Raw genomic sequence first — 27,651 nt, 5'->3', positions numbered from 1 at the left:
GGCTTCCGGTCTTGGGGTTTCTGGGAGGAAGCGGAGCGAGACACAGACCCGCCGACAGGGTCAGAGGTCCCGGCGCGGGGATGGAGGAGGCGGATCGCATCCTGATCCGGGCCCTGAGCCAGAGCGGCAGGTACCCCCCCCCCCCCCCGGTACACCCCCCCCCCCGGTACACCCCCCCCCCCGGTACCCCCTGCACAGACACCCCCCCCCTGCACAGACACCCCCCCCCTGCACAGACACCCCCCCCCCCCCCGGTACCCCCCCCCCGGTACCCCCCCCCCCGGTACCCCCCCCCCCGGTACCCCCCCCCCCCCCGGTACCCCCCCCCCCCGGTACCCCCCCCCCCCGGTACACCCCCCCCCCCCCCCGGCCCCCCCCCCCCGGTACCCCCCCCCCCGGTACCCCCCCCCCCCCCCGGTACCCCCCCCCCCCCCCCCCCCCGGTACCCCCCCCCCCCCCCCCCCGGTACCCCCCCCCCCCCCCCCCCGGTACCCCCCCCCCCCGGTACCCCCCCCCCCCCCGGTACCCCCCCCCCCCCCCTGCACGGACACCCCCCCCCTGCACAGACACCCCCCCCCCCCCTGCACAGACACCCCCCCCTGCACAGACACCCCCCCCCCTGCACAGACACCCCCCCCCCTGCACAGACACCCCCCCCCCCCCTGCACAGACACCCCCCCCTGCACAGACACCCCCCCCCCTGCACAGACACCCCCCCCCCTGCACAGACACCCCCCCCCCCCCTGCACAGACACCCCCCCCCCTGCACAGACACCCCCCCCCCTGCACAGACACCCCCCCCCCTGCACAGACACCCCCCCCCCCCTGCACAGACACCCCCCCCCCTGCACAGACACCCCCCCCCCCTGCACAGACACCCCCCCCCCCTGCACAGACACCCCCCCCCCTGCACAGACACCCCCCCCCCTGCACAGACACCCCCCCCCCCCCTGCACAGACACCCCCCCCCCTGCACAGACACCCCCCCCCCTGCACAGACACCCCCCCCCCCTGCACAGACACCCCCCCCCCCCTGCACAGACACCCCCCCCCCTGCACAGACACCCCCCCCCCTGCACAGACACCCCCCCCCCTGCACAGACACCCCCCCCCCCCTGCACAGACACCCCCCCCCCCCCTGCACAGACACCCCCCCCCCCCTGCACAGACACCCCCCCCCTGCACAGACACCCCCCCCCTGCACAGACACCCCCCCCCCTGCACAGACACCCCCCCCCCCTGCACAGACACCCCCCCCCCCCTGCACAGACACCCCCCCCCCCCCTGCACAGACACCCCCCCCCCTGCACAGACACCCCCCCCCCCCCTGCACAGACACCCCCCCCCCCTGCACAGACACCCCCCCCCTGCACAGACACCCCCCCCCTGCACAGACACCCCCCCGCACAGACCCCCCCCGACCCCGCACAGACCCCCCCCGACCTGCGGACAGGCTATCAAACCCGTATCAATGTTCAGGGTTATGGGGATAGTGGGTGTGAAAGGCATCCATGTGTCCGATCAGCTGTCACTGCCGAGTAGCAGAGGAAACTCGATGGGCTGAAGGGCCTAATCCTGTCCCTATTCCTTCCTCTGTTCATCCCACACAGTGCTGGGCAATGAACATTTCCCAAGAGCAGAGGATCACGGGGCAGCACGGTAGCACAGTGGTTAGCACAGTTGCTTCACAGCTCCAGGGTCCCAGGTTCGATTCCGGCTTGGGTCACTGTCTGTGCGGAGTCTGCACGTCCTCCCCGTGTGTGCGTGGGTTTCCTCCGGGTGCTCCGGTTTCCCTCCACAGTCCAAAGATCTGAAGGTTAGGTGGATTGGCCGTGATAAATTGCCCTTAGTGTTGGGTGGGGTTACTGGGTTATGGGGATAGGGTGGAGGTGTTGACCTTGGGTAGGGTGCTCTTTCCAAGAGCCGGTGCAGACTCGATGGGCCGAATGGCCTCCTGCACTGTAAATTCTATGATAATCTTGCCACCGCCCCTTGGCATTCAAAGTCTTTACCATCACTGAACTCCCCACAATCAACATCCTGGGGGTCACCATCGAGCAGAAACTGAACTGGACCCAGACACATTAATACTGTGGCTACCGGGGCAGGTCAGAGGCTGGGAATCCTGCGGAGAGTAACTCACCTCCTGACCCCCACCAAAGCCTGTCCACCATCTCCAAGGCACAAGTCAGGAGTGGGATGGAAACTCTCCACTTGCCTGGATGAGAGCGGCTCCAACACTCGAGAAGCTCGACACCATCCAGGACAAAGCAGCCCCGCTTGATCGACACCCCATCCAGACACATTCACTCCCTCCCCCACCGACGCACAGAGGCAGCCGTGTGTACCGTCTACAAGATGCGCTGCAGGAACTCACCAAGGCCCCTTAGGCAGCACCTCCCAAACCCACGCCCTCTACCATCTAGAAGGACAAGAGCAGCAGATACCCGGGAACCCCACCACCTGGAGGCTCCCCTCCGAGACCCTCACCATCCCCACTGGGAAATATATCGGCCGTTCCTTCGCTGTCGCTGGGACAAAATCCCGGAACTCCCTCCCGAACAGCACAGTGGGTGTACCTACACCACACGGACTGCAGCGGGTTCAAGAAGGCGGCTCACCCACCCCCTTCCGAAGGGCCTGTTAGGGGTTGGCAATAAATGGCCAGTGATGGCCACGTTCTTGGAACAGAGGGAGTGCTGTAGACTTCGCCCTGAGGCTCCTGTGCTGTATTTGCTGTGTGTCTAACTCTGGGTTCCTGACGTGGGGGCGAGGGGCTGATTGATTTGATTGATGTTAACCAGTCTCTCTTTGCACAGTGCTATCCCAGAGGATGTGGAAAGCATCAAACAGTTTTCCACAGAGCTGATCGTGGAGGCAGTCGTACGTTGCTTGCGAATAATTGAGCCCTCCGTCGGAAGTGGCATCAGTCACTTGCTTCCGCCAGGAATGTCAGCAAGGTTCCGGATTGGGATGAGCCTGGCACAGGCGTGTCAGGTACGTCCAGCACAGCTGTTTCTGTGTCTTACAGAGAGGGTCTCAGATAGTTGGGAAGTGCTGGACCCCCCCCCCCCCCCCACCTCACTCGGCTCGAGCGCACCCCTCGCCTGAACCCCTCCGTCCTGTACGCTCCCACCTCCCATCACTGTCTCTCCAAACGAGCATCGTGACTTGGGGCCATTCCCGTAACCGTGCACGTTGTCTAACGCCCTCTCGATTGAACCTCCATCCTCCACACGCCCAGGCCGTGCATCCCAGACCCCAAACACTCGCGGTGTGGGAGTTCTTTCCCACATATTTGCCTCTTTTGTGAAGCCTGTGCCCCTCTCGTTCCCGATCCTTTTCCGAACAGGAACAGTTGCTCCTCGTCGGCTCTGTCCAACCTCCTCGTGATTTTGAACATCTTTATCAGATCTCCTCTCGGTCGCCAGCTTCCCAAGGAGAACAGTCTCAACCTCGCCAATCCTCCTCCGTAACTGAAACTGTGATCCACCCTAACCCTAACCCTAACCCTAACCCTAACCCTAACCCTAACCCTAACCCTAACCCTAACCCTAACACTTGTCTTGGGGCCTTGAGCATTTGCTCAGTAATTGCTGTCCGAGACTGTGGACCAGGGGTTTGCTGTTGAGGCTGAAAATGACCCGGCTGTTTGTTTGGCTTTAGGATCTGGGATACCAAGGGGACATTGGCTACCAGACATTCCTGTACAGCAATGAGCCGGAGATTCGCCGCCTCCTCATGTTCCTGGTGGAGAAGCTGCCTCGAGACAGCGTCGATTCAGTAAATCAGTCAGCAGGTTTGATCTGGAATGGATTCCTCTGCTTGTGTTTGATGGAGGTGGTCAGAATGATGAGGGGTCTGATCTGGGTAGATGGGGAGAGACTGGTGAAGGGATCGAGAACGAGAGGGGCACAGATTTAAGGCAAATGTCAATAGAAGCGCTGGAGAAGTGAAGAGAAACTTCCTCACACGGCGAATGGTTAAGGTGTAGATCACCGTTTAAACATTTCTGTCATGAGATGTTGGCGTCCCTGGCTGGGCCAGCATTTATTGCCCATCCCTAATTACCCTTGAACTGACTCGCTCGGCCATTGTAGAGGGGCAGTTATGAGTCATAGATAATCATAGAATTTCTACAGTTCCGAGGGAGGCCATTCGGCCCATTGAGTCTGCACCTACGTTTTGAAAGAGCACCCTATCTAGGCCCAATCCCCTGCCCTCGCCCTGCAATCCACCTAACGTTTGGGCACTAAGGGCAATTTACAAAGAAAAGTACAGCACAGGAACAGGCCCTTCGGCCCTCCAAGCCTGTGTCGACCATGATGCCCTAACTAAAAAAGAAACCTTCTGCCCTCACTCGGTCCGTGTCCCTCTACTTCCTCCCTATTCATGGACCCACCCAGATGCCTCTTAAATGTTGCTGATGTGCTGCTTCCACCACATTCTCTGGCAGCGCGTTCCAGACACCCACCCACTCTGTGTGGAAAAACCTACCCTGCACATCTCCCTTAAACTTTCCCCCTCTCACCCTGAACCTGTGCCCCTTGTAATTGACACTTCCACCCTTGGAAAAAGCCTCTGACTATCCACCCTGTCGATGCCCCTCATAATTTTGGAGACCTCTATCAGGTCTTCCATCAGCCTCCGTCTTTCCAGTGAAAACAGTCCTAGTTTATTTAACCTGTCCTCATAGCCAACACCCTCGAGACCAGGCCAGATGGTCTACACCCCAGGGGTCTAAAAGAGATAGCTGAGGAGATTGTGGGGGCATTGGTGATGATCTTTCAGGAATCACTGGAGGCAGGAAGGGTCCCAGAGGACTGGAAGGCGGCTAATGTAACACCCCTGTTTAAGAAGGGAGGGAGGCAGAAGACGGGAAATTATCGGCCGGTTAGCCTGACTTCGGCCATTGGTAAGATTTTAGAGTCCGTTATTAAAGATGCGATCGCGGAGTACTTGGCAGTGCAAAAATAGGACTGAGTCAGCACGGCTTCCTCAAGGGGAGGTCGTGTCTGACAAATCTGTTAGAGTTCTTTGAGGAAGTAACAAGGAAGTTAGACAAAGGAGAACCAGGGGACGCGATTTATTTAGATTTCCAGAAGGCCTTTGACAAGGTGCCGCATCGGAGACTGTTAAATAAGTTAAGAACCCATGGGGTTCAGGGTAAGATCCTGGCATGGATAGAGGATTGGCTGACTGGCAGAGAGTGGGGATAAAGGGGTCTTTTTCAGGATGGCAGCCGATGACCAGTAGTGTGCCTCAGGTGGGACCACAGCTTTTTACAATATACATTAATGGAGGAAGGAATTGACTGTTGCTAAGTTTGCAGATGATACAAAGATCTGTAGAGGGACAGGTAGTATTGAGGAAGCAGGGGGGCTGCAGAAGGACTTGGACAGGTTAGGAGAGTGGGTAATGAAGTGGCAGATGGAATACAATGTGGAAAAGTGAGAGGTTATGCACTTTGGGAGGAGGAATTTAGGCATAGACTATTTTCTAAATGGGGAAATGCTTAGGAAATCAGAAGCACAAAGGGACTCGGGAGTCCTTGTTCACGATTCTCTTAAGGTTAACGTACAGGTTCAGTCGGCAGTTAGGAAGGCAAATGCAATGTTCGCATTCACATCGAGAGGGCTGGAATACAAGACCAGGGATGTACTTCTGAGGCTGTATAAGACTCTGGTCAGACCCCATTTGGAGTATTGTGAGCAGTTTTGGGCCCCGTATCGAAGGAAGGATGTGCTGGCCTTGGAAAGGGTCCAGAGGAGGTTCACAAGAATGATCTCTGGAATGAAGAACTTGTCGTATGAGGAACGGTTGAGGACTCTGAGTCTGTACTCGTTGGAGTTTAGAAGGATAGGGGGGAGCTTATTGAAACTTACAGGATACTGCGAGGCCTGGATAGAGTGGACGTGGAGAGGATGTTTCCACTTGTAGGAAAAACTAGAACCAGAGGACACCATCTCAGACTAAAGGGACGATCCTTTAAAACCGAGATGAGGAGGAATTTTTTCAGCCAGAGGTGAATCTGTGGAACTCTTTGCCGCAGAAGGCTGTGGAGGCCAAATCACTGAGTGTCTTTAAGACAGAGATAGATAGGTTCTTGATTAATAAGGGGGTCAGGGGTTATGGGGAGAAGGCAGGAGAATGGGGATGAGAAAATATCAGCCATGATTGACTGGCGGAGCAGACTCGATGGGCCGAGTGGCCGAATTCTGTTCCTATATCTTATGGTCTTACCGATATGACAAGTGATACACACCTAAAACACGGACTTGCAAAGTGTGGCCAATTGCAGTATTGACTGGGAGAGCTGTGTCCATAAATAGTGGTTTTGTTTTTGCCATTTTGAAGTTGATAGTTCTATTAATATAGAAATGATTAAGCATTTTCTATAACTCCGTTTGGAATATTTGCTGTGTGTCAACTGCATTCTATAGGCACGTGAAGAGAACATGATTGGTGAAAACAGATGTAGGTCCCTTACTTATAGATGTAGATCCCGTACCGGCCTCCCCGAACAGGCGCCGCAATGTGGCGACTAGGGGATTTTCACAGTAACTTCATTGAAGCCGACTTGTGACAATAAGCGATTATTATTATTACCGTCAGAAACAGGAGAATGCATAATGAGGGAGAAAGAAATGGCTGATCGACTAAACACATACTTTGGTTCTGTCTTCACAAATAAGGACACAAATCAGATCCCAGAAATGCTGGGGAACGCAGCATTTAGTGAGGGAGGAACTGAAGGTGATCAATATCAGTAGAGAAATGGTGGTGGGGAAATTGATGGGATTGAAGGCGAATCAATCCCCAGGGCTGGAGAATCTACATCCCAGAGTGCTGAAGGAGGTGGCTCGAGAAATAGTGAACGCATTGGTGGTCATCTTCCAGGATTGTATAGACTCTGGAACAGTCCCTGCAGATTGGAGGGTGGCGAATGTAACTCCACTATTTAAAAAGGGAGGTCGAGAGAAAGCAGCGAATTAGAGACCAGTCAGGCTGACGTCAGTAGTGGGGAAAATTCCCGAATCCATTATCAAATATTTTATAGCGGAGCACTTGGAAAACAGTGTCAGGATCGGACAGAGTCAGCCTGGATTTATGAAGGGAAATCATGCTTGACAAATCTCCTGCAATTCTTCGAGGATGTAACCAGTCGAGTTGATGAGGGGGAGCCAGTCGATGTGGTGTATTTGGACTTTCAGAAGGCTTTTGACAAAGTCCCACATAACAGATTAGCGTGTAAAATTAAAGCGCATGGGACTGGGGGTCGTGTATTGATGTAGATTGAAAACTGGTTGACAGACAGGAAACAAATTGACAGCAGTGACTAGTGGGGTGCGGCAGGGATCGGTGTTGGCACCCCAGCTATTCCCAATATATATTAATGATTTAGATGAGGGAACAAAATGTCATATCTCCAGATTTGCAGCTGACACCAAGTTGGGTGGGAGGGTGAGCTGTGAGGACGATGCAGAGATCCTGCAGTGTGATTTGGACAAGTTGAGTGAGTGGGAAAATGAATGGCAGATGCGGTATAATTTTAATAAATGCGAGGTTATCCACTTTGGCAGCAAAAATCAGATGGCAGACTGTTATCTGAATGGCCATAAATTGGGAGAGGGGAGTGTGCAGCGGGACCTGGGTGTCCTTGTGCACCATTCGCTGAAGGTAAGCTGCAGGTACAGCAGGTGGTAAAGAAGGCTAATGGTATGTTGGCCTTCATTGCGAGAGGTTTCGAGTACAGGAGCAGGGATGTGTTGCTGCAATTGTACAGGGTCTTGGTGAGGCCAAACCTGGAGTATTGTGGGCAGTTTTTGTCGTCTAGTTGTTCTTTAGAGGGATACGGCACTGGGAAGTGCTTTGACCAAGGGCGGTATCATGACCGGTACAGGCTTGGAGGGCCGAATGGCCTGTTCCTGTGCTGTATTGTTCTTTGTACTTTCTCTGAGGAAGGATGTTGTTGCTCTGGAGGGAGTGCCGCCCAGGTTCACCAGGCTGGTTCTCTGATGGTGCAGCTGACGCACGAGGAGAGATTGAGTCGGTTGGGATTGTTCTCGCTGGAGTTCAGAAGAATGAGGGGGGATCTCATTGAAATCTATTAAATTCTAACTGGACTGGACAGGGTGGATGCAGGAAGGATGTTCCCGATGGTGGGGGGGACTGGACAGGGTCGATGCAGGAAGGATGTTCCCGATGGTGGGGGGGACTGGACAGGGTCGATGCAGGAAGGATGTTCCCGATGGTGGGGGGGGGACTGGACAGGGTAGATGCAGGAAGGATGTTCTCGATGGTGGGGGGGACTGGACAGGGTCGATGCAGGAAGGATGTTCCCGATGGTGGGGGGGGGACTGGACAGGGTTGATGCAGGAAGGATGTTCCCGATCGTGGGGGGGACTGGACAGGGTCGATGCAGGAAGGATGTTCCCGATGGTGGGGGGGACTGGACAGGGTAGATGCAGGAAGGATGTTCCCGATGGTGGGGGGGACTGGACAGGGTTGATGCAGGAAGGATGTTCCCGATGGTGGGGGGGGGACTGGACAAGGTCGATGCAGGAAGGATGTTCCCGATGGTGGGGGGGACTGGACAGGGTGGATGCAGGAAGGATGTTCCCGATGGTGGGGGGGACTGGACAGGGTAGATGCAGGAAGGATGTTCCCGATGGTGGGGGGGACTGGACAGGGTCGATGCAGGAAGGATGTTCCCGATGGTGGGGGGGACTGGACAGGGTGGATGCAGGAAGGATGTTCCCGATGGTGGGGGGGACTGGACAGGGTCGATGCAGGAAGGATGTTCCCGATGGTGGGGGGGACTGGACAGGGTGGATGCAGGAAGGATGTTCCCGATGGTGGGGGGGACTGGACAGGGTGGATGCAGGAAGGATGTTCCCGATGGTGGGGGGGACTGGACAGGGTCGATGCAGGAAGGATGTTCCCGATGGTGGGGGGGGACTGGACAGGGTGGATGCAGGAAGGATGTTCCCGATGGTGGGGGGGACTGGACAGGGTGGATGCAGGAAGGATGTTCCCGATGGTGGGGGGGACTGGACAGGGTCGATGCAGGAAGGATGTTCCCGATGGTGGGGGGGACTGGACAGGGTAGATGCAGGAAGGATGTTCCCGATGGTGGGGGGGAACTGGACAGGGTCGATGCAGGAAGGATGTTCCTGATGGTGGGGGGGACTGGACAGGGTCGATACAGGAAGGATGTTCCCGATGGTGGGGGGGGGACTGGACAGGGTGGATGCAGGAAGGATGTTCCCGATGGTGGGGGGGGACTGGACAGGGTCGATGCAGGAAGGATGTTCCCGATGGGGGGAGTGTCCAGAACCAAGGGTCACAGTCTGAGGATACGGGGGAGACCATTGAGGACAGAGAGGAGGAGACGTTTCTTCACCCAGAGAGCGGTCGGCCGGTGGAATTCATTACCACAGGAGGTAGTTGAGGTTAAAACATTGTCTGTATTCAAGAAGCAGTTAGATATCGCACTGAGGGCGAAGGGGATCAGAGGACATTGGGGGGTGGGAAAGCGGGATTAGGATATTGAGTTGGATGATCAGCCATGATTGTAATGAGATTGTAAACACATTTACATCTTTATTAAATAAGGAGACTGATACTGTGCACTGTCGATTGGATAGACTGGGGTTGTTTTCCTTGGAGCGGAGGAGACTGAGGAGGGACATGATTAAAGTTGTATAAAGCTATGAGGGGCATAGATCGAGTAGACCGGATGAAACATTTCCCCTTGGTTGGAGGGATCAGTGACCAGGGGGATAGATTTAAGGTGAGGGGCAGGAGGTTTAGAGGGGATGTGAGGAAAAACCTTTTCACCCAGAGGATGGTGGGTGTCTGGAACTCGCTGCCTGAAAGGGTGGAGGAGGCAGAGACCCTCATAAACATTTCAGAAGTATTTAGATGTGCACTTGGATCCCAGGGCAGACAAGGCTATCGGCCAAGTGCTGGGAATAGATTTGAATAAAGAACAACATAGCACAGGAACAGGCCCTTCGGCCCTCCAAGCCTGTACCGATCACGTGTCCTATCCAGACCAACCGCCTGTATCCTTCTATACCCCGCCTGTTCATGTGCCTGTCCAGATAAGTCCTAAAGGTCGCTAACGTATCTGCCTCACCCACCTCACTTGGCCGTGCATTCCAGGCCACCACCACCCTCTGTGTAAAAACCGTCCCCCGCACATCTCCACTGAACCTTTCCCCCCTCACCTTGAACCTGTGCCCCCTTGTAATTGTCATTTCCGCCCTGGGGAAAAAGGCTCCAACTGTTCACCCTATCTACACCCTTAATAATTTTATAAACTTCTGTCAGGTCGCCCCTTAGCCTCCGTCTCTCCAGGGAGAACAATCCCAGTTTATTCAATCTCTCCTCATAGCTAATACCCTCCATACCAGGCAACATCCTGGTAAACCTTTTCTGCACTCTCTCCAAAACCTCCACGTCCTTCTGGTAGTGCGGTGACCAGAATTGTACACCGTATTCCAAATGTGGCCTGACCAACGTTCTATATAACTGTAACTCAATTTGCAAGCTTTTATACCGTCCGATGAAGGCAAGCAAATCATCTGCTTTCGGGGCAGCATGGTGACACAGTGGTTAGCACTGCTGCCTCGCAGCTCTAGGGTCCCAGGTTCAATAATTAGGTGATTGTTTTTGACGGATGCGGACGCGATGGACCAAAGTGCCGTTTCTGTGCTGTCGTCCTCCATGTCTCTGACGATAATGCAGATGTGTTTTATTCGTGCTCTGTGCATCTGTACACGTAGCCCCCCCATATTCTGTATTCAATTCCCCTCACAATAAACGATAATCTTATATTCGCCTCTCTAATTACTGGCTGTGTCGTCTTCTCGCTTTTTGTGATTCCACTCCTTCAGTCGAGGACTGTGAGGATGTGATTCCAAAAACGAATGGAAAAGGTTTTGTTACAGTCCGGCTAACGGGGATCAATGGGCTCCTCTTTTTGTCCCACTCCCGAGTTGGATTTAACGGTGTTTGAATTTAACAGGGAGGTGATACTGTCAATTTCAAGTACGGTTAACCGTGTGTAACCCCGTGCAAGAAATAAACCCATAGCTAAAGAGTTAGATATCTGCTAAACCTCACTCTGGTAAAGATGCAAACATGGGTTCAGGTCCCACCACTGTCTGCAATTCAATTAAATCTGGAATTGTAAAGATGGTCTTAGTTTCATGCTCAGCATCACTATCATCGATTGTCAGAAAAACCCACCTGGTCACTCATGTTCTTTATAGAAATCTGCTGTCCTTACCCAGCCTGGCCTATATCTGACTCCAGAGCCACAGTAATGTGGTTGATTCCTAGCCATCCACTGAAATGGCCCAGCAAGCCACTCAGTTCAAGGGCAAATTAGGATTGGGCAACAAATGCTGTCCTTGCCCAGCAATGCCCATATCCCAATGAACAATAAAGGAAAGACAGAAAATACTCAACGGATTGTCCAGAGTCTTGTTTTGCAGCTGAAGGACCCCTTTTCGCAGTGGAGCAGTTCCCTATAATTGTTCCTGGTCGTTTTCATTTAGAAAATCTTGGTTTGCAGCAATGAGGTCTTCAGGTGGGTTTTTCAAATCGCAGACAGCTTTGATGAGAGGTCTCCGGGAAGGAGATGGAATAAGGCCATTACCCCATTGGCAGCTTCTATTGAAAAGTCAGTGTCTTACCTCGAGCTGGGTCATGTGGCCTCTTTCTCCAAGCTCTGTAGACTATGGGGTCACCATCGGGCAGCTTGGGTCCTTCACAGGTGCAGGGTAACTATTGTAAACTAGTGTCTTTTCCATATGAGCTTTGGAAAACGTTCAGTACGTCTGTATTTTCCAGCCAATAATTAATGTTTTGCACAACGGGCCTTTGTAACAATGGACAGGAGTTTCCAGTCGCCAGAGTCCCCGATGGAATGTGCTGGGGGCACTTTGAGTGGGAGAAGGGGCTTGAGGGCAGAAACATGAGGAGATTTGGAGATGTGAGCAGGGACAGGATCTGCTCTGTTTGGGTGATGGGAGCAGACCGGCAGGGCAGTGACTGAGAGCACGGACAGGTTGCTGCTTCGGTATCTAACATGCGTGTGCTCCTGTGACAGGGAAATCGGTGGTGTTACATCGCTCCATTGCATCGCAAATCAAACAGCAGCTGTCTGTCCCGTGGATTCCACCTTCTCTCCGGACTCCTTCTCTGCTTTGGACTCAGGTCAGTCTTTTTGCTTTGTCGCTGCACTGTTCTGTCTGCAGGTCTTTGTGGTGTCTGAGCGTGCCTTCTCCAGGAGAGCTTCATAGCTCTGCTCCCACATGTGCCGGAGTTCAATACATTTCACAGGAGACCATTGGGACCATGTTTGTGCCGGAGTTACAACATCCCGTCTTCGCTTCACCCCCCTGCCCTCTCCTCGAGCTGCCCCGTCTCCAACCCTCCCCCTGTCCCCATCTCTTCCCCCCCCCCCCCCCTCTCCTCGAGCTGCCCCGTCTCCAATCCTCCCCCCCCCCCCCCATCTCCCCCCCCCCCCCCCCCGCCCTCTCCTCGAGCTGCCCCGTCTCCAATCCTCCCCCTGTCCCCATCTCTTTCCCCCCCCCCGCCCCCTCCTCGAGCTGCCCCGTCTCCAACCCTCCCCCTGTCCCCATCTCTTCCCCCCCCCTCTCCTCGAGCTGTCCCGTCTCCAACCCTCCCCCTGTCCCCATCTCTTTCCCCCGCCCCCGCCCTCTCCTCGAGCTGCCCCGTCTCCAACCCTCCCCTGTCCCCATCTCTTTCCCCCCCCCCGCCCTCTCCTCGAGCTGCCCCGTCTCCAATCCTCCCCCTGTCCCCATCTCCACCGCCGCCGGCCTCGTCTGCGCTCCCCCCCCCCCCCCAACCACCCTCAAGCCCTGCCGCCCCCCCCCCCCCCCCCCCCCCCCCCGGTCTCCACTGCCGTCCCCACCCAGGATGTTCAGACAGCATAGTTAGTCCAGCTCTGACCCTTTAATGCGTCACTTCTGTCCAGTCCAAACAGCACTTGTTGCTGCCTCCTCTCCGGGGTGAACCCCCACATTCCCACTGCCTCCTCTCCGGGGTGAACCCCCACATTCCCGCTGCCTCCTCTCCGGGGTGAACCCCCACATTCCCACTGCCTCCTCTCCGGGGTGAACCCCCCACATTCCCACTGCCTCCACTCCGGGGTGAACCCCCACATTCCCACTGCCTCCTCTCTGGGGTGAACCCCCACATTCCCACTGCCTCCTCTCCGGGGTGAACCCCCCACATTCCCACTGCCTCCTCTCCGGGGTGAACCCCCACATTCCCACTGCCTCCTCTCCACGGTGAACCCCCACATTCCCACTGCCTCCTCTCCGGGGTGAACCCCCACATTCCCACTGCCTCCTCTCCGGGGTGAACCCCCACATTCCCGCTGCCTCCTCTCCACGGTGAACCCCCACATTCCCGCTGCCTCTTCGGGGTGAACCCCCCACATTCCCGCTGCTCCTCTCCACAGTGAACCCCCACATTCCCGCTGCCTCCTCTCCACGGTGAACCCCCACATTCCCACTGCCTCCTCTCCGGGGTGAACCCCCACATTCCCACTGCCTCCTCTCCGGGGTGAACCCCCACATTCCCGCTGCCTCCTCTCCACGGTGAACCCCCACATTCCCGCTGCCTCTTCGGGGTGAACCCCCCACATTCCCGCTGCTCCTCTCCACAGTGAACCCCCACATTCCCGCTGCCTCCTCTCCACGGTGAACCCCCACATTCCCACTGCCTCCTCTCCGGGGTGAACCCCCACATTCCCGCTGCCTCCTCTCCGGGGTGAACCTCCACATTCCCGCTGCCTCCTCTCCGGGATGAACCCCCACATTCCCACTGCCTCTTCTCCGGGGTGAACCCCCACATTCCCACTGCCTCCTCTCTGTGGTGAACCCCCCACATTCCCACTGCCTCCTCTCCGGGGTGAACCCCCACATTCCCACTGCCTCCTCTCCGGGGTGAACCCCCCACATTCCCGCTGCTCCTCTCCACAGTGAACCCCCACATTCCCACTGCCTCCTCTCCGGGGTGAACCCCCACATTCCCGCTGCCTCCTCTCTGGGGTGAACCCCCACATTCCCGCTGCCTCCTCTCCGGGGTGAACCCCCACATTCTCGCTGCCTCCTCTCCGGGGTGAACCCCCACATTCCCACTGCCTCCTCTCCGGGGTGAACCCCCACATTCCCACTGCCTCCTCTCCGGGGTGAACCCCCACATTCCCACTGCCTCTTCTCCGGGGTGAACACCCACATTCCCACTGCCTCCTCTGGGGTGAACCCCCACATTCCCACTGCCTCCTCTCCGGGGTGAACCTCCACATTCCCGCTGCCTCCTCTCCGGGGTGAACCCCCCACATTCCCGCTGCCTCTTCTCCGGGGTGAACCCCCACATTCCCACTGCCTCCTCTCCGGGGTGAACCCCCACATTCCCGCTGCCTCCTCTAGGGGTGAACCCCCACATTCCTGCTTCCTCCTCTCCGGGGTGAACCCCCACATTCCCGCTGCCTCCGCTCCGGGGAGTACACCCACATTCCCACTGCCTCCTCTCCGGGGTGAACCCCCACATTCCCGCTGCCTCCTCTCCGGGGTGAACCCCCACATTCCCACTGCCTCCTCTCCGGGGTGAACCCCCACATTCCCGCTGCCTCCCCTCCGGGGTGAACCCCCACATTCCCGCTGCCTCCTCTCCGGGGTGAACCCCCCACATTCCCTCTGCCACCTCCACGGTGAACCCCCACATTCCCACTGCCTCCTCTCTGGGGTGAACCCCCCACATTCCCGCTGCCTCCTCTCCGGGGTGAACCCCCCACATTCCCGCTACTCTTCTCCACAGTGAACCCCCACATTCCCGCTGCCTCCTCTCTGGGGTGAACCCCCACATTCCCACTGCTCCTCTCCACAGTGAACCCCCACATTCCCACTGCCTCCTCTCCGGGGTGAACCCCCACATTCCCGCTGCCTCCTCTCCGGGTGAACCCCCACATTCCCGCTGCCTCCTCTCCGGTGAACCCCCCACATTCCCGCTGCTCCTCTCCACAGTGAACCCCCACATTCCCACTGCCTCCTCTCCGGGGTGAACCCCCACATTCCCGCTGCCTCCTCTCCACCGTGAACCCCCACATTCCCACTGCCTCCTCTCTGCGGTGAACCCCCCACATTCCCGCTGCTCCTCTCCACAGTGAACCCCCACATTCCCACTGCCTCCTCTGCACGGTGAACCCCCACATTCCCGCTGCCTCCTCTCCGGGGTGAACCCCCACATTCCCTCTGCCACCTCCACGGTGAACCCCCACATTCCCGCTGCTTCCTCTCCGGGGTGAACCCCCACATTCCCGCTGCCTCCTTCACGGTGAACCCCCACATTCCCACTGCCTCCTCTCTGGGGTGAACCCCCCACATTCCCGCTGCCTCCTCTCCGGGGTGAACCCCCCACATTCCCGCTACTCTTCTCCACAGTGAACCCCCACATTCCCGCTGCCTCCTCTCTGGGGTGAACCCCCACATTCCCACTGCTCCTCTCCACAGTGAACCCCCACATTCCCACTGCCTCCTCTCCGGGGTGAACCCCCACATTCCCGCTGCCTCCTCTCCGGGGTGAACCCCCACATTCCCGCTGCCTCCTCTCCGGGGTGAACCCCCCACATTCCCGCTGCTCCTCTCCACAGTGAACCCCCACATTCCCGCTGCCTCCTCTCCGGGGTGAACCCCCACATTCCCGCTGCCTCCTCTCCGGGGTGAACCCCCCACATTCCCGCTGCCTCCTCTCCACCGTGAACCCCCACATTCCCGCTGCTCCTCTCCACAGTGAACCCCCACATTCCCACTGCCTCCTCTGCACGGTGAACCCCCACATTCCCGCTGCCTCCTCTCCAGGGTGAACCCCCACATTCCCACTGCCTCCTCTCCGGGGTGAACCCCCACATTCCCTCTGCCACCTCCACGGTGAACCCCCACATTCCCGCTGCTTCCTCTCCGGGGTGAACCCCCACATTCCCGCTGCCTCCTTCACGGTGAACCCCCACATTCCCGCTGCCTCCTCTTCGGGGTGAACCCCCACATTACCGCTGCCTCCTCTCCACGGTGAACCCTCCACATTCCCGCTGCTCCTCTCCACGGTGAACCCTCCACATTCCCGCTGCCTCCTTCACGGTGAACCCCCACATTCCCGCTGCCTCCTCTCCACGGTGAACCCTCACATGTCCTCTGCCTCCTCTCTGTCTCCCCTGTACTGAATGTGTAACTCGCTAATTCGAGACTGGTCGCTCTGAACTCGTGGAAACCGTCATCAGAAGTTACAGAAGCCACATTGCGAAGTAGAGGGCGTTATAACTTCCTTTTCACTTGTTACAGAGCTCCCGTCTGATGCAGCGGTTCGAAGCTCAGCCCCTCAGTTTAGCTGAAAACGATTACGTTGGGAAGAAAATTCCAAAAGGTGGAGTATGTTCATCGACAGCCCTGGTGACATCCCTCCCGCAACAGTGAAATGCATTGGTGCGGCTTAGATAGACTTTAGACAGAGTATTCATCATCTTTCGAGAAGCCTGTACTGCGATATTTAAACAGACTAGGCTGTAGTGCGGTATTTAAACAGACTCTGTAGACTGTCGGGAATGTGGTGCGGTATTTACACAGACACTGATGTGGGCAGCACGGTGGCGCAGTGGTTAGCACTGCTGCCTCACGGCACAGGTCCCAGGTTCGATCCTGGCCCTGGGTCATTGTCCGAGTGAAGTTTCACGTTCTCCCTGTGTTTGCGTTGGTTTCGCCCCCACAACCCAAAGATGTGCAGAGTAGATGGATTGGCCACGCTAAATTGCCCCTTAATTGGAAAGAATCAATTGGTTACTTTAAATTTAAAAACAAAATAAATAAACTCTGTAGACTGCCAGGCTGCAGTGCGGTATTTAAACCGACTCTGTCGACTGTCGGGCTGCAGTGCGGTATTCAAACAGACTCTGTCGACTGTCGGGCTGCAGTGCGGTATTCAAACAGACTCTGTAGACTGTCGGGCTGCAGTGCGGTATTTTAACCGACTCTGTCGACTGTCGGGCTGCAGTGCGGTATTCAAACAGACTCTGTAGACTGTCGGGCTGCAGTGCGGTATTCAAACAGACTCTGTAGACTGTCGGGCTGCAGTGCGGTATTTAAACCGACTCTGTCGACTGCCAGGCTGCAGTGCGGTATTCAAACAGACTCTGTCGACTGTCGGGCTGCAGTGCAGTATTCAAACAGACTCTGTAGACTGTCGGGCTGCAGTGCGGTATTTAAACCGACTCTGTAGACTGTCGGGCTGCAGTGCGGTATTCAAACCGACTCTGTCGACTGTCGGGCTGCAGTGCGGTATTTAAACCGACTCTGTCGACTGCCAGGCTGCAGTGCGGTATTCAAACAGACTCTGTCGACTGTCGGGCTGCAGTGCAGTATTCAAACAGACTCTAGACTGTCGGGCTGCAGTGCGGTATTTAAACCGACTCTGTAGACTGTCGGGCTGCAGTGCGGTATTCAAACCGACTCTGTCGACTGTCGGGCTGCAGTGCGGTATTTAAACCGACTCTGTCGACTGCCAGGCTGCAGTGCGGTATTCAAACAGACTCTGTCGACTGTCGGGCTGCAGTGCGGTATTCAAACAGACTCTGTAGACTGTCGGGCTGCAGTGCGGTATTTGAATAGACTCTGTCGACTGTCGGGCTGCAGTGCGGTATTCAAACCGACTCTGTCGACTGTCGGGCTGCAGTGCGGTATTTAAACCGACTCTGTCGACTGCCAGGCTGCAGTGCGGTATTTGAATAGACTCTGTAGACTGTCGGGCTGCAGTGCGGTATTTAAACCGACTCTGTCGACTGTCAGGCTGCAGTACAGTACTTGCTGAAGTCTGGGTCTGAGGCGTTCAAGTCAGGCGATCCTGACCTCTACAAGAAAGCCAGATATGATCTAACGAAATCCTTCAAAGATGCCAAAAGACAGTCCCGGACCAAGCTCGAGTCCCAGGCTAGCCACACGGGTCCCCGCCGTCTATGGCAAGGTCTGCAAGATATAACGGGCTACAAGATGAAGGCATGTAAAATCGTAGGCTCCAACGCACCCCTCCCTGATGAGCTCAACGCATTCTATGCCCGCTTTGAGCAAGAGGTCAGCGAGAGCGAGCCCTCCACCCCAGAAGCCGCGGATTAACTTGTATCTGAGATCACCACTGCAGACGTCAGAGCAGCCTCCTCGAAGGTCAACCCACGGAAAGCCACTGGCTCGGATGGGGTACCCGGACGGGCACTCAGGTCTTGCGCGGAGCAGCTGGCGGGGGTATTCGCAGACATCTTCAACCTCTCTTTACAACAATCTGAGGTCCCTATCTGCTTCAAGAAGACGACCATCATCCCTGTACCAAAAAAAAGTCAAGCAGCGTGGCCTTAATGACTATCGTCCAGTGGCTCTGACATCCATCATCATGAAGTACTTCGAAAGGTTAGTCATGGCACGAATCAACTCCAGCTGCCGGATTGCCTTGATCCATTACAGTTCGCCTACCGCTGCAACAGGTCCACAGCAGACGCCATCCCCATGGCCCTGCACTCTATCCTGGAACACCTAGATAACAAAGACACCTGTGTCAGACTCCTATTTATCGACTACAGCTCAGCCTTCAACACCATAATTCCTACAAAACTCATCTCCAAACTCCGTGGCCTTGGCCTCGGCTACTCCCTCTGCGACTGGATCCTGAACTTTCTAACCCACAGGCCACAATCAGTAAGGATAGGCAACAACACCTCCTCCACGATCATCCTCAACACCGGTGTCCCACAAGGCTGTGTCCTCAGCCCCCTACTATACTCCTTATACACCTATAACTGTGTGGCCAAATTCCCCTCCAACTCGATTCTCAAATTTGCTGATGACACCACCGTAGTGGGTGGGATTTCAAACAATGACGAGACACAGTACAGGAATGAGATAGAGAATCTGGTGAACTGGTGCGACGACAATAATCTCTCCCTCAATGTCCACAAAACGAAGGAGATTATCATCGACCTCAGGAAGCGTAGTGGAGAACATGCCCCTTTCGACATCAATGGGAATGAAGTAGAAAGGGTCGAGAGCTTCAAGTTTTTAGGTGTCCAGATCACCAACAACCTGTCCTGGTCCCCCCCGTGCCGACACTATGGTTAAGAAAGCCCACCAACGACTCTACTTTCTCAGAAGACTGAGGAAATTTGGCATGTCGGCTACGACCCTCACCAACTTTTACAGATGCACCATAGAAAGCATTCTTTCTGGTTGTATCACAGCTTGGTATGGATCCTGCTCTGCCCAAGACCGCAGGAAACTACAAAAGACCGTGAATGTAGCCCAGTCCATCCGCAAACCAGCCTCCCGTCCATTGACTCTGTCTACAATTCCCGCTGCCTCGGAAAGGCCGCCAGCGTAATTAAGGACCCCACGCACCCCGGACATTCTCTCTTCCACCTTCTTCCCGATACCAAAGTTTGAGGTCACGTACCAACCGACTCAAGAACAGCTTCTTCCCGACTGCCATCAGACTTTTGAATGGACCGACCTCGTATTAAGTTGATCTTTTCTCTACACCTTGCTGTAACTGTAACAATATATTCTGCAGTCTCTCCTTCCTTCCCTGTGTACGGTCTGCATTGTTTGTACAGCAGGCAGGAAACAACACTTTTCACTGGATACTAATACATGTGACAATAATAAATCACATCAACTGTGTTCAATAAACAGCTGCCAAATAGATATTTTTGTGAATTGCATCCTAACTCCACCTCGGTAAAGACCAATGTGGCTCTCGGTGCCATGGTAACACCTTGGCCTCCTGTGCGCCTCGGTGCCATGGTAACCCCGTGGCCTCCTGTGTGTGTCGGTGCCATGGTAACCCCTTGGCCTCCTGTGTGTCTCGGTACCATGGTAACCCCATGGCCTCCTGTGCCTCTCGGTGCCATGGTAACCCCGTGGCCTCCTGTGCGCCTCGGTGCCATGGTAACCCCTTGGCCTCCTGTGTGTCTCGGTGCCATGGCAACCCCTTGGCCTCGTGTGCCTCTCGGTGCGATGTGTTAATTATTTCCACTCACCATCACATTCTGAGTTGCATGGTGCTGACAGCAGATTATATCTTTGTCTTACTCTGCAGAAGTGAAGCAATATTCTGATCACGACCTGCCTCCTGTCACTGCCCAGCTCTGTCACCGGTACGTCACCGCTGCCTCACTGCTGGAACGAGCAGCCACTGATGTAAGTGCTGTTCAGGAGTGGGAGATGGAGTGGAACAGCCAAGGCCTGATGTCTCGTCTTTCCTCCGCGGTATGTCCAAGTGGAAATGTTCCACACACTCTTTGTAATTAAAATGCGATGCGTGGTTTCAGCAGTCCGTGGATGGCAGAGTCCAGCTCTATATAAAGAAAGACTTGTATTTACATAGCGTTTTTCACCATCACCAAGGCACTTTGCAACCAATGTTGGGCATGCGTAGAAAATAGAAGCAAGAGGAGGCCATTCGGCCCTTCGAGCCTGCTCCGCCATGATGATGGCTGATTACCAAGTTCAATACCCTGATCTCTTCCTTTTCTCCCCCCCCCCCCCCCCCCCCCCCCCATATCCATTGATCCCTTCAGCCCCAAGAGCTGTCTCTAATTCCTTCTTGGGGAGGAGACCCACAACCTAATTTAACCAGATTAACCGTAACACACCAATCTCACAGTTAACCGTACAACGCCAACCTCGCCAGTTAACCGTACAACACCAACCTCGCCAGTTAATCGTACAACACCAACCTCGCCAGTTAACCGTGCAACGCCAACCTCGCCAGTTAACCGTACAACGCCAACCTCGCCAGTTAATCGTACAACACCAACCTCGCCAGTTAATCGTACAACACCAACCTCGCCAGTTAACCGTGCAACGCCAACCTCGCCAGTTAACCGTACATCGGCAACCTCGCCAGTTAACCGTACATCGGCAACCTCGCCAGTTAACCGTGCAACGCCAACCTCGCCAGTTAATCGTACAACGCCAACCTCGCCAGTTAACCGTACAATTCCAATCTCGCCAGTTAACCGTACAATTCCAACCTCGCCAGTTAACCGTGCAACGCCAACCTCGCCAGTTAACCGTGCAACGCCAATCTCGCCAGTTAACTGTATAACAACCTCGCCAGTTAACCGTGCAACAACCTCGCCAGTTAACCGTGCAACGCCAATCTCGCCAGTTAACCGTGCAACGCCAACCTCGCCAGTTAACCGTGCAACGCCAACCTCGCCAGTTAACCGTGCAACGCCAATCTCGCCAGTTAACTGTATAACAACCTCGCCAGTTAACCGTGCAACAACCTCGCCAGTTAACCGTGCAACAACCTCGCCAGTTAACCGTGCAACGCCAATCTCGCCAGTTAACCGTGCAACGCCAACCTCGCCAGTTAACCGTGCAACGCCAACCTCGCCAGTTAACCGTGCAACGCCAACCTCGCCAGTTAACCGTACAACACCAACCTCGCCAGTTAACCGTGCAACGCCAACCTCGCCAGTTAACCGTGCAACGCCAACCTCGCCAGTTAACCGTGCAACGCCAATCTCGCCAGTTAACCGTGCAACGCCAACCTCGCCAGTTAACCGTGCAACGCCAATCTCGCCAGTTAACCGTGCAACAACCTCGCCAGTTAACCGTGCAACGCCAATCTCGCCAGTTAACCGTGCAACGCCAACCTCGCCAGTTAACCGTACAACGCCAATCTCGCCAGTTAACCGTAAAACGCCAATCTCTCCAGTTAACCGTACAACGCCAACCTCGCCAGTTAACCGTAAAACGCCAATCTCTCCAGTTAACCGTGCAACGCCAATCTCGCCAGTTAACCGTGCAACGCCAATCTCGCCAGTTAACCGTACAACAACCTCGCCAGTTAACCGTGCAACAACCTCGCCAGTTAACCGTGCAACGCCAACCTCGCCAGTTAACCGTGCAACGCCAACCTCGCCAGTTAACCGTGCAACGCCAATCTCGCCAGTTAACCGTGCAACGCCAATCTCGCCAGTTAACCGTACAACGCCAACCTCGCCAGTTAACCGTGCAACAACCTCGCCAGTTAACCGTGCAACAACCTCGCCAGTTAACCGTGCAACGCCAACCTCGCCAGTTAACCGTGCAACGCCAACCTCGCCAGTTAACCGTGCAACGCCAACCTCTCCAGTTAACCGTGCAACGCCAATCTCGCCAGTTAACCGTGCAACGCCAATCTCGCCAGTTAACCGTGCAACGCCAACCTCGCCAGTTAACCGTGCAACGCCAATCTCGCCAGTTAACCGTGCAACGCCAAACTCGCCAGTTAACCGTGCAACGCCAACCTCGCCAGTTAACCGTGCAACGCCAACCTCGCCAGTTAACCGTGCAACGCCAACCTCTCCAGTTAACCGTGCAACGCCAATCTCGCCAGTTAACCGTACAACGCCAATCTCGCCAGTTAACCGTGCAACGCCAATCTCGCCAGTTAACCGTGCAACGCCAACCTCGCCAGTTAACCGTGCAACGCCAACCTCGCCAGTTAACCGTGCAACGCCAATCTCGCCAGTTAACCGTGCAACGCCAACCTCGCCAGTTAACCGTACAACGCCAATCTCGCCAGTTAACCGTAAAACGCCAATCTCTCCAGTTAACCGTACAACGCCAACCTCGCCAGTTAACCGTAAAACGCCAATCTCTCCAGTTAACCGTGCAACGCCAATCTCGCCAGTTAACCGTGCAACAACCTCGCCAGTTAACCGTGCAACGCCAATCTCGCCAGTTAACCGTGCAACGCCAATCTCGCCAGTTAACCGTGCAACAACCTCGCCAGTTAACCATATAACAACCTCGCCAGTTAACCGTACATCGGCAACCTCGCCAGTTAACCGTGCAACGCCAACCTCGCCAGTTAACCGTGCAACGCCAACCTCGCCAGTTAACCGTGCAACAACCTCGCCAGTTAACCGTGCAACGCCAATCTCTCCAGTTAACCGTGCAACGCCAACCTCGCCAGTTAACCGTGCAACAACCTCGCCAGTTAACCGTGCAACGCCAACCTCGCCAGTTAACCGTACAACAATCTCGCCAGTTAACCGTACAACAACCTCGCCAGTTAACCGTGCAACAATCTCGCCAGTTAACCGTGCAACGCCAACCTCGCCAGTTAACCGTGCAACGCCAACCTCGCCAGTTAACCGTGCAACAACCTCGCCAGTTAACCGTGCAACGCCAACCTCGCCAGTTAACCGTGCAACAATCTCGCCAGTTAACCGTGCAACGCCAACCTCGCCAGTTAACCGTACAACAACCTCGCCAGTTAACCGTGCAACGCCAACCTCGCCAGTTAACCGTGCAACAACCTCGCCAGTTAACCGTACAACAACCTCGCCAGTTAACCGTACAACAATCTCGCCAGTTAACCGTGCAACAATCTCGCCAGTTAACCGTACAACAATCTCGCCAGTTAACCGTACAACAATCTCGCCAGTTAACCGTGCAACAATCTCGCCAGTTAACCGTACAACAATCTCGCCAGTTAACCGTACAACAATCTCGCCAGTTAACCGTAAAACACCAACCTCGCCAGTTAACCGTACAACAATCTCGCCAGTTAACCGTACAACAACCTCGCCAGTTAACCGTGCAACGCCAACCTCGCCAGTTAACCGTGCAACAACCTCGCCAGTTAACCGTACAACAACCTCGCCAGTTAACCGTACAACAATCTCGCCAGTTAACCGTACAACAATCTCGCCAGTTAACCGTACAACAATCTCGCCAGTTAACCGTACAACAATCTCGCCAGTTAACCGTACAACAACCTCGCCAGTTAACCGTAAAACACCAATCTCGCCAGTTAACCGTACAACAACCTCGCCAGTTAACCGTACAACAACCTCGCCAGTTAACCGTGCAACACCAACCTCGCCAGTTAACCGTACAACAACCTCGCCAGTTAACCGTGCAACGCCAACCTCGCCAGTTAACCGTACAACAACCTCGCCAGTTAACCGTAAAACACCAATCTCGCCAGTTAACCGTACAACAACCTCGCCAGTTAACCGTACAACAACCTCGCCAGTTAACCGTGCAACGCCAACCTCGCCAGTTAACCGTGCAACGCCAACCTCGCCAGTTAACCGTACAACACCAATCTCTCCAGTTAACCGTACAACGCCAACCTCGCCAGTTAACCGTACAACGCCAACCTCGCCAGTTAACCGTACATCGGCAACCTCGCCAGTTAACCGTGCAACGCCAACCTCGCCAGTTAACCGTACATCGGCAACCTCGCCAGTTAACCGTACAACGCCAACCTCGCCAGTTAACCGTACAACGCCAACCTCGCCAGTTAACCGTACATCGGCAACCTCGCCAGTTAACCGTACAACGCCAACCTCGCCAGTTAACCGTACATCGGCAACCTCGCCAGTTAACCGTGCAACGCCAACCTCGCCAGTTAACCGTGCAACGCCAATCTCGCCAGTTAACCGTGCAACGCCAATCTCGCCAGTTAACCGTACATCGGCAACCTCGCCAGTTAACCGTACAACGCCAACCTCGCCAGTTAACCGTACATCGGCAACCTCGCCAGTTAACCGTGCAACGCCAACCTCGCCAGTTAACCGTACAACAATCTCGCCAGTTAACCGTACAACGCCAACCTCGCCAGTTAACCGTACATCGGCAACCTCGCCAGTTAACCGTGCAACGCCAACCTCGCCAGTTAACCGTGCAACGCCAATCTCGCCAGTTAACCGTGCAACGCCAACCTCGCCAGTTAACCGTACAACGCCAACCTCGCCAGTTAACCGTACATCGGCAACCTCGCCAGTTAACCGTGCAACGCCAACCTCGCCAGTTAACCGTACAACAATCTCGCCAGTTAACCGTGCATCGGCAACCTCGCCAGTTCAAACTATTTCCACTTGTCTTGATAACAAAATGCTTGACGCTGGGAATTCTGGATAATTTCCAGTCATCCGTATACTGGGCATTAGTCCGGGTGACTCTCCTCTGACCCCTTTCCGAAACCTCACTAATACCCACCTTGTGAAGTGGCCAAAACTGGACACCCAATTCCAAGTGAGGTTTGGCCAGGATGGAGTCCAGGCTCCGTCTTGTCCTGAGAACGTTCCAGTCATCCTGGTTCTTTAGTTGGATACACAATTGGCTGAATAATAGGAAGCAGAGAGTACATAGAACATAGAAAATACAGCACAGAACAGGCCCTTCGGCCCACGATGTTGTGCCGAACCTTTGTCCTAGATTTATCTTAGTAAGGGTCAATGGATATTTTTCGTGCTGGAGGAAGGTTTGTCGTGATGTTCCCCAGGGTTCGGTATTGGGATCATGCTTTTCCTGATCTTTAGTGATGATCTAGTGTGCAGGGGACAATTTCAAAGTTTGCAGATGACCCAAAACTTGGCAGTGTCGTGATGTGTGAAGAGGACTGTGTAGAACTTCAAAAGAACACCGACCAGTTAGTGGGGTGAGCAGCCAGGGGGCAGATGGAAGTTCAATGTGAAGTGTGAATGTGCATTTTGGTCAGAAAAACATGGAGAGACAATATAAAATGAGGAGTAAAATTCTTCAGGGTGTGCAGGAGCAGAGGGAGCTGGTGTATCTGTGCAGAGATCACTGAAGGTGGCAGGACAGGTAGCGAGAGCAGTTAATAAAGTATAGAGTATTAACAGGGACACAGAGTGCAGGAGCAAGGAGGTCAGGCTAAACTTATGCAGACACTAGTTAGCCCTGAGCTGGAATATTGTGCATAGTTCTAGGCGCCACACTATAGGAAGGATGTGAACACAGTCGAGAGAGTGCAGAAGAGGTTTACAGGAATGGGAGTAAATCTCCTGTAAAGATGAGGATAGATTGGAGAGGTTGGGACTGTTGCCTTTGGAGAGAAGGAGATTTAATGAGAGGAGGTTTTTAAAATCATGAGGGGGCTGGACAGAGTAGACAGGAGAAACTGTTCCCGCTCGTAAAAGGATCGAGAGGGAGAGGGCACAGATTCAAGGTGATGTCAGAGGAAACTTCCTCGCCCAGCGAGTGGTTGGGGGTCTGGGTCGCGCAGCCTGGAGGTGTGGTGGAGGTCGAGGTGTTCGAGAGGGTGCTCGATGACTGTTTGAACGTTCAAGCTGTGTTCGGGGGAGCGGAGAAAGGCAGGGGAATGACAGAGTCACCATGCCCGTTCGGAGGGCTGGTGCAGACACGAGGGGCCGATTGGCTGCCTGCGCCGTACTATAACACCCCAAATCTCATAGCCCACCACCTTTAACACTGGTCCTAGATCTGGAGAAGCTTCCTGTACCATTGAGTAGAATCTTAAAAGGAATCTGTGGTGTTGGATTGAGTTGGGACCTTTGCGTTGACGAGCAGCACCCGGCCGTCCTCGATGCCAGTTCCTCCTCCTCTGCCTGCCTCGGGTTAGAATTCCTCCTTCTGCTTTCGTGTTTCTGGTTTGAGTGCTTCATGCATATTGTAAACTGTTCCTTCCTTCAAAAAGCTTTTCAGCTTTTTCCCCCTTTTTCCCCCCCCAGGAATATAAAGCAAGAAAAATCCAGCGACTCCAGAAACGGATTCAGGAGCATTTACAACAGAATGTCCAACTCAGCCACGGGGCACCGAATTCGCTGTCTGCGGACCCTGATCTGACGCACATCCTCCAATCCTACAGCACTGGGAAGGCGGCCCCTAGCCCCAAAGGGTCCCGCTTCACCCACACTGAGAAGTTCACCTTCACAGAGGTAAGGACGGGGTTTCCCCCACGGGTTACTTGCACCGTAGACTGGGCGAGGGGAGTTGGATTTTCTGCAGCTGATTCACCAGGGGCGGCGTGTGCGGAAGGTCCAGTCGGTGACCGCCCATCACAAGCTGACCTGACTTGCTCTGTGCTGACACCTGCTCTTCCCTCAGACTGATTTGTAAAGAATAATCGCGACACGGGAGTCTGAGGGGACTGAACGTTCTTCATGCTGCAACATGTTGGTTGTCCCACACTCGCCCGTAACTCTTCACTGGTTTGAGTTCCTTGTGTCCCATTCTGTGTCCCTCTGCTTGTTTTTTCCCAGGAGGCCGAGCAGATGGTGCGCCAGCTGGCGGTTGCTGGGAACACTCTATCATCGCGGGAATCTGAGGAGGTGAGCAGCCGGTTGTCTACAGCTTGTGCAGATACAGTTTGATAACAATGTACTCATTGGTGTAACGGGCTGGCAAATTCAACAGCACTGCTACATTTGTGTGGAATATGAGGGAATTTTCCCCAAGGCTCCACGGGATGTGGGCGTTGAGCCTTCTGTTGTGGGCAAAATCTTGGAAAGGTTTATAAGAGATAGGATGTATAATCATCTGGAAAGGAATAATTTGATTAGACATAGTCAACACGGTTTTGTGAAGAGTAGGTCGTGCATCACAAACCTTATTGAGTTCTTTGAGAAGGTGACCAAACAGGTGGATGAGGGTAAAGAAGTTGATGTGGTGTATATGGATTTCAGTAAAGCGTTTGATAAGGTTCCCCACGGTAGGCTACTGCAGAAAATACGGAAGCATGGGATTCAGGGTGATTTAGCAGTTTGGGTCAGAGATTGGCTAGCTGGAAGAAGACAAAGGGTGG

General features: G+C 54.9%; 1 protein-coding gene across 1 annotated transcript; it reads left to right on the top strand.

Moving 5' to 3' along the window:
• Nucleotides 1-27,220, top strand: ccdc22 (CCC complex scaffolding subunit CCDC22). The gene is made up of 8 exons (XM_072488990.1): nt 1-130; nt 2,820-2,997; nt 3,667-3,799; nt 12,125-12,231; nt 16,383-16,464; nt 20,173-20,342; nt 26,579-26,785; nt 27,110-27,220. Exons 1-8 carry the CDS (start codon nt 81-83, stop codon nt 27,218-27,220), a joined length of 1,038 nt encoding a protein of 345 aa, XP_072345091.1. The 5' UTR covers nt 1-80.
• Nucleotides 27,221-27,651: the final 431 nt, after the last annotated feature.

Source organism: Scyliorhinus torazame, chromosome 22 (genome assembly GCF_047496885.1).
Source record: "Scyliorhinus torazame isolate Kashiwa2021f chromosome 22, sScyTor2.1, whole genome shotgun sequence".
NCBI classification, from domain to species: Eukaryota; Metazoa; Chordata; class Chondrichthyes; order Carcharhiniformes; family Scyliorhinidae; genus Scyliorhinus; species Scyliorhinus torazame.
The sequence above is the reverse complement of the archived record's forward strand: the minus strand, read 5'-3'. Positions and strand labels throughout refer to the sequence as shown.

Bases quoted from the DNA above. Each gene is read 5' to 3' on its own strand.
- ccdc22 (XM_072488990.1), top strand. From the start codon at position 81: ATGGAGGAGGCGGATCGCATCCTGATCCGGGCCCTGAGCCAGAGCGGC. The intron at 131-2,819 runs GTACCCCCCCCC...CTCTTTGCACAG, and splicing joins GCCCTGAGCCAGAGCGGCAG to TGCTATCCCAGAGGATGTGG. The intron at 12,232-16,382 runs GTCAGTCTTTTT...CACTTGTTACAG, and splicing joins CTTCTCTGCTTTGGACTCAG to AGCTCCCGTCTGATGCAGCG.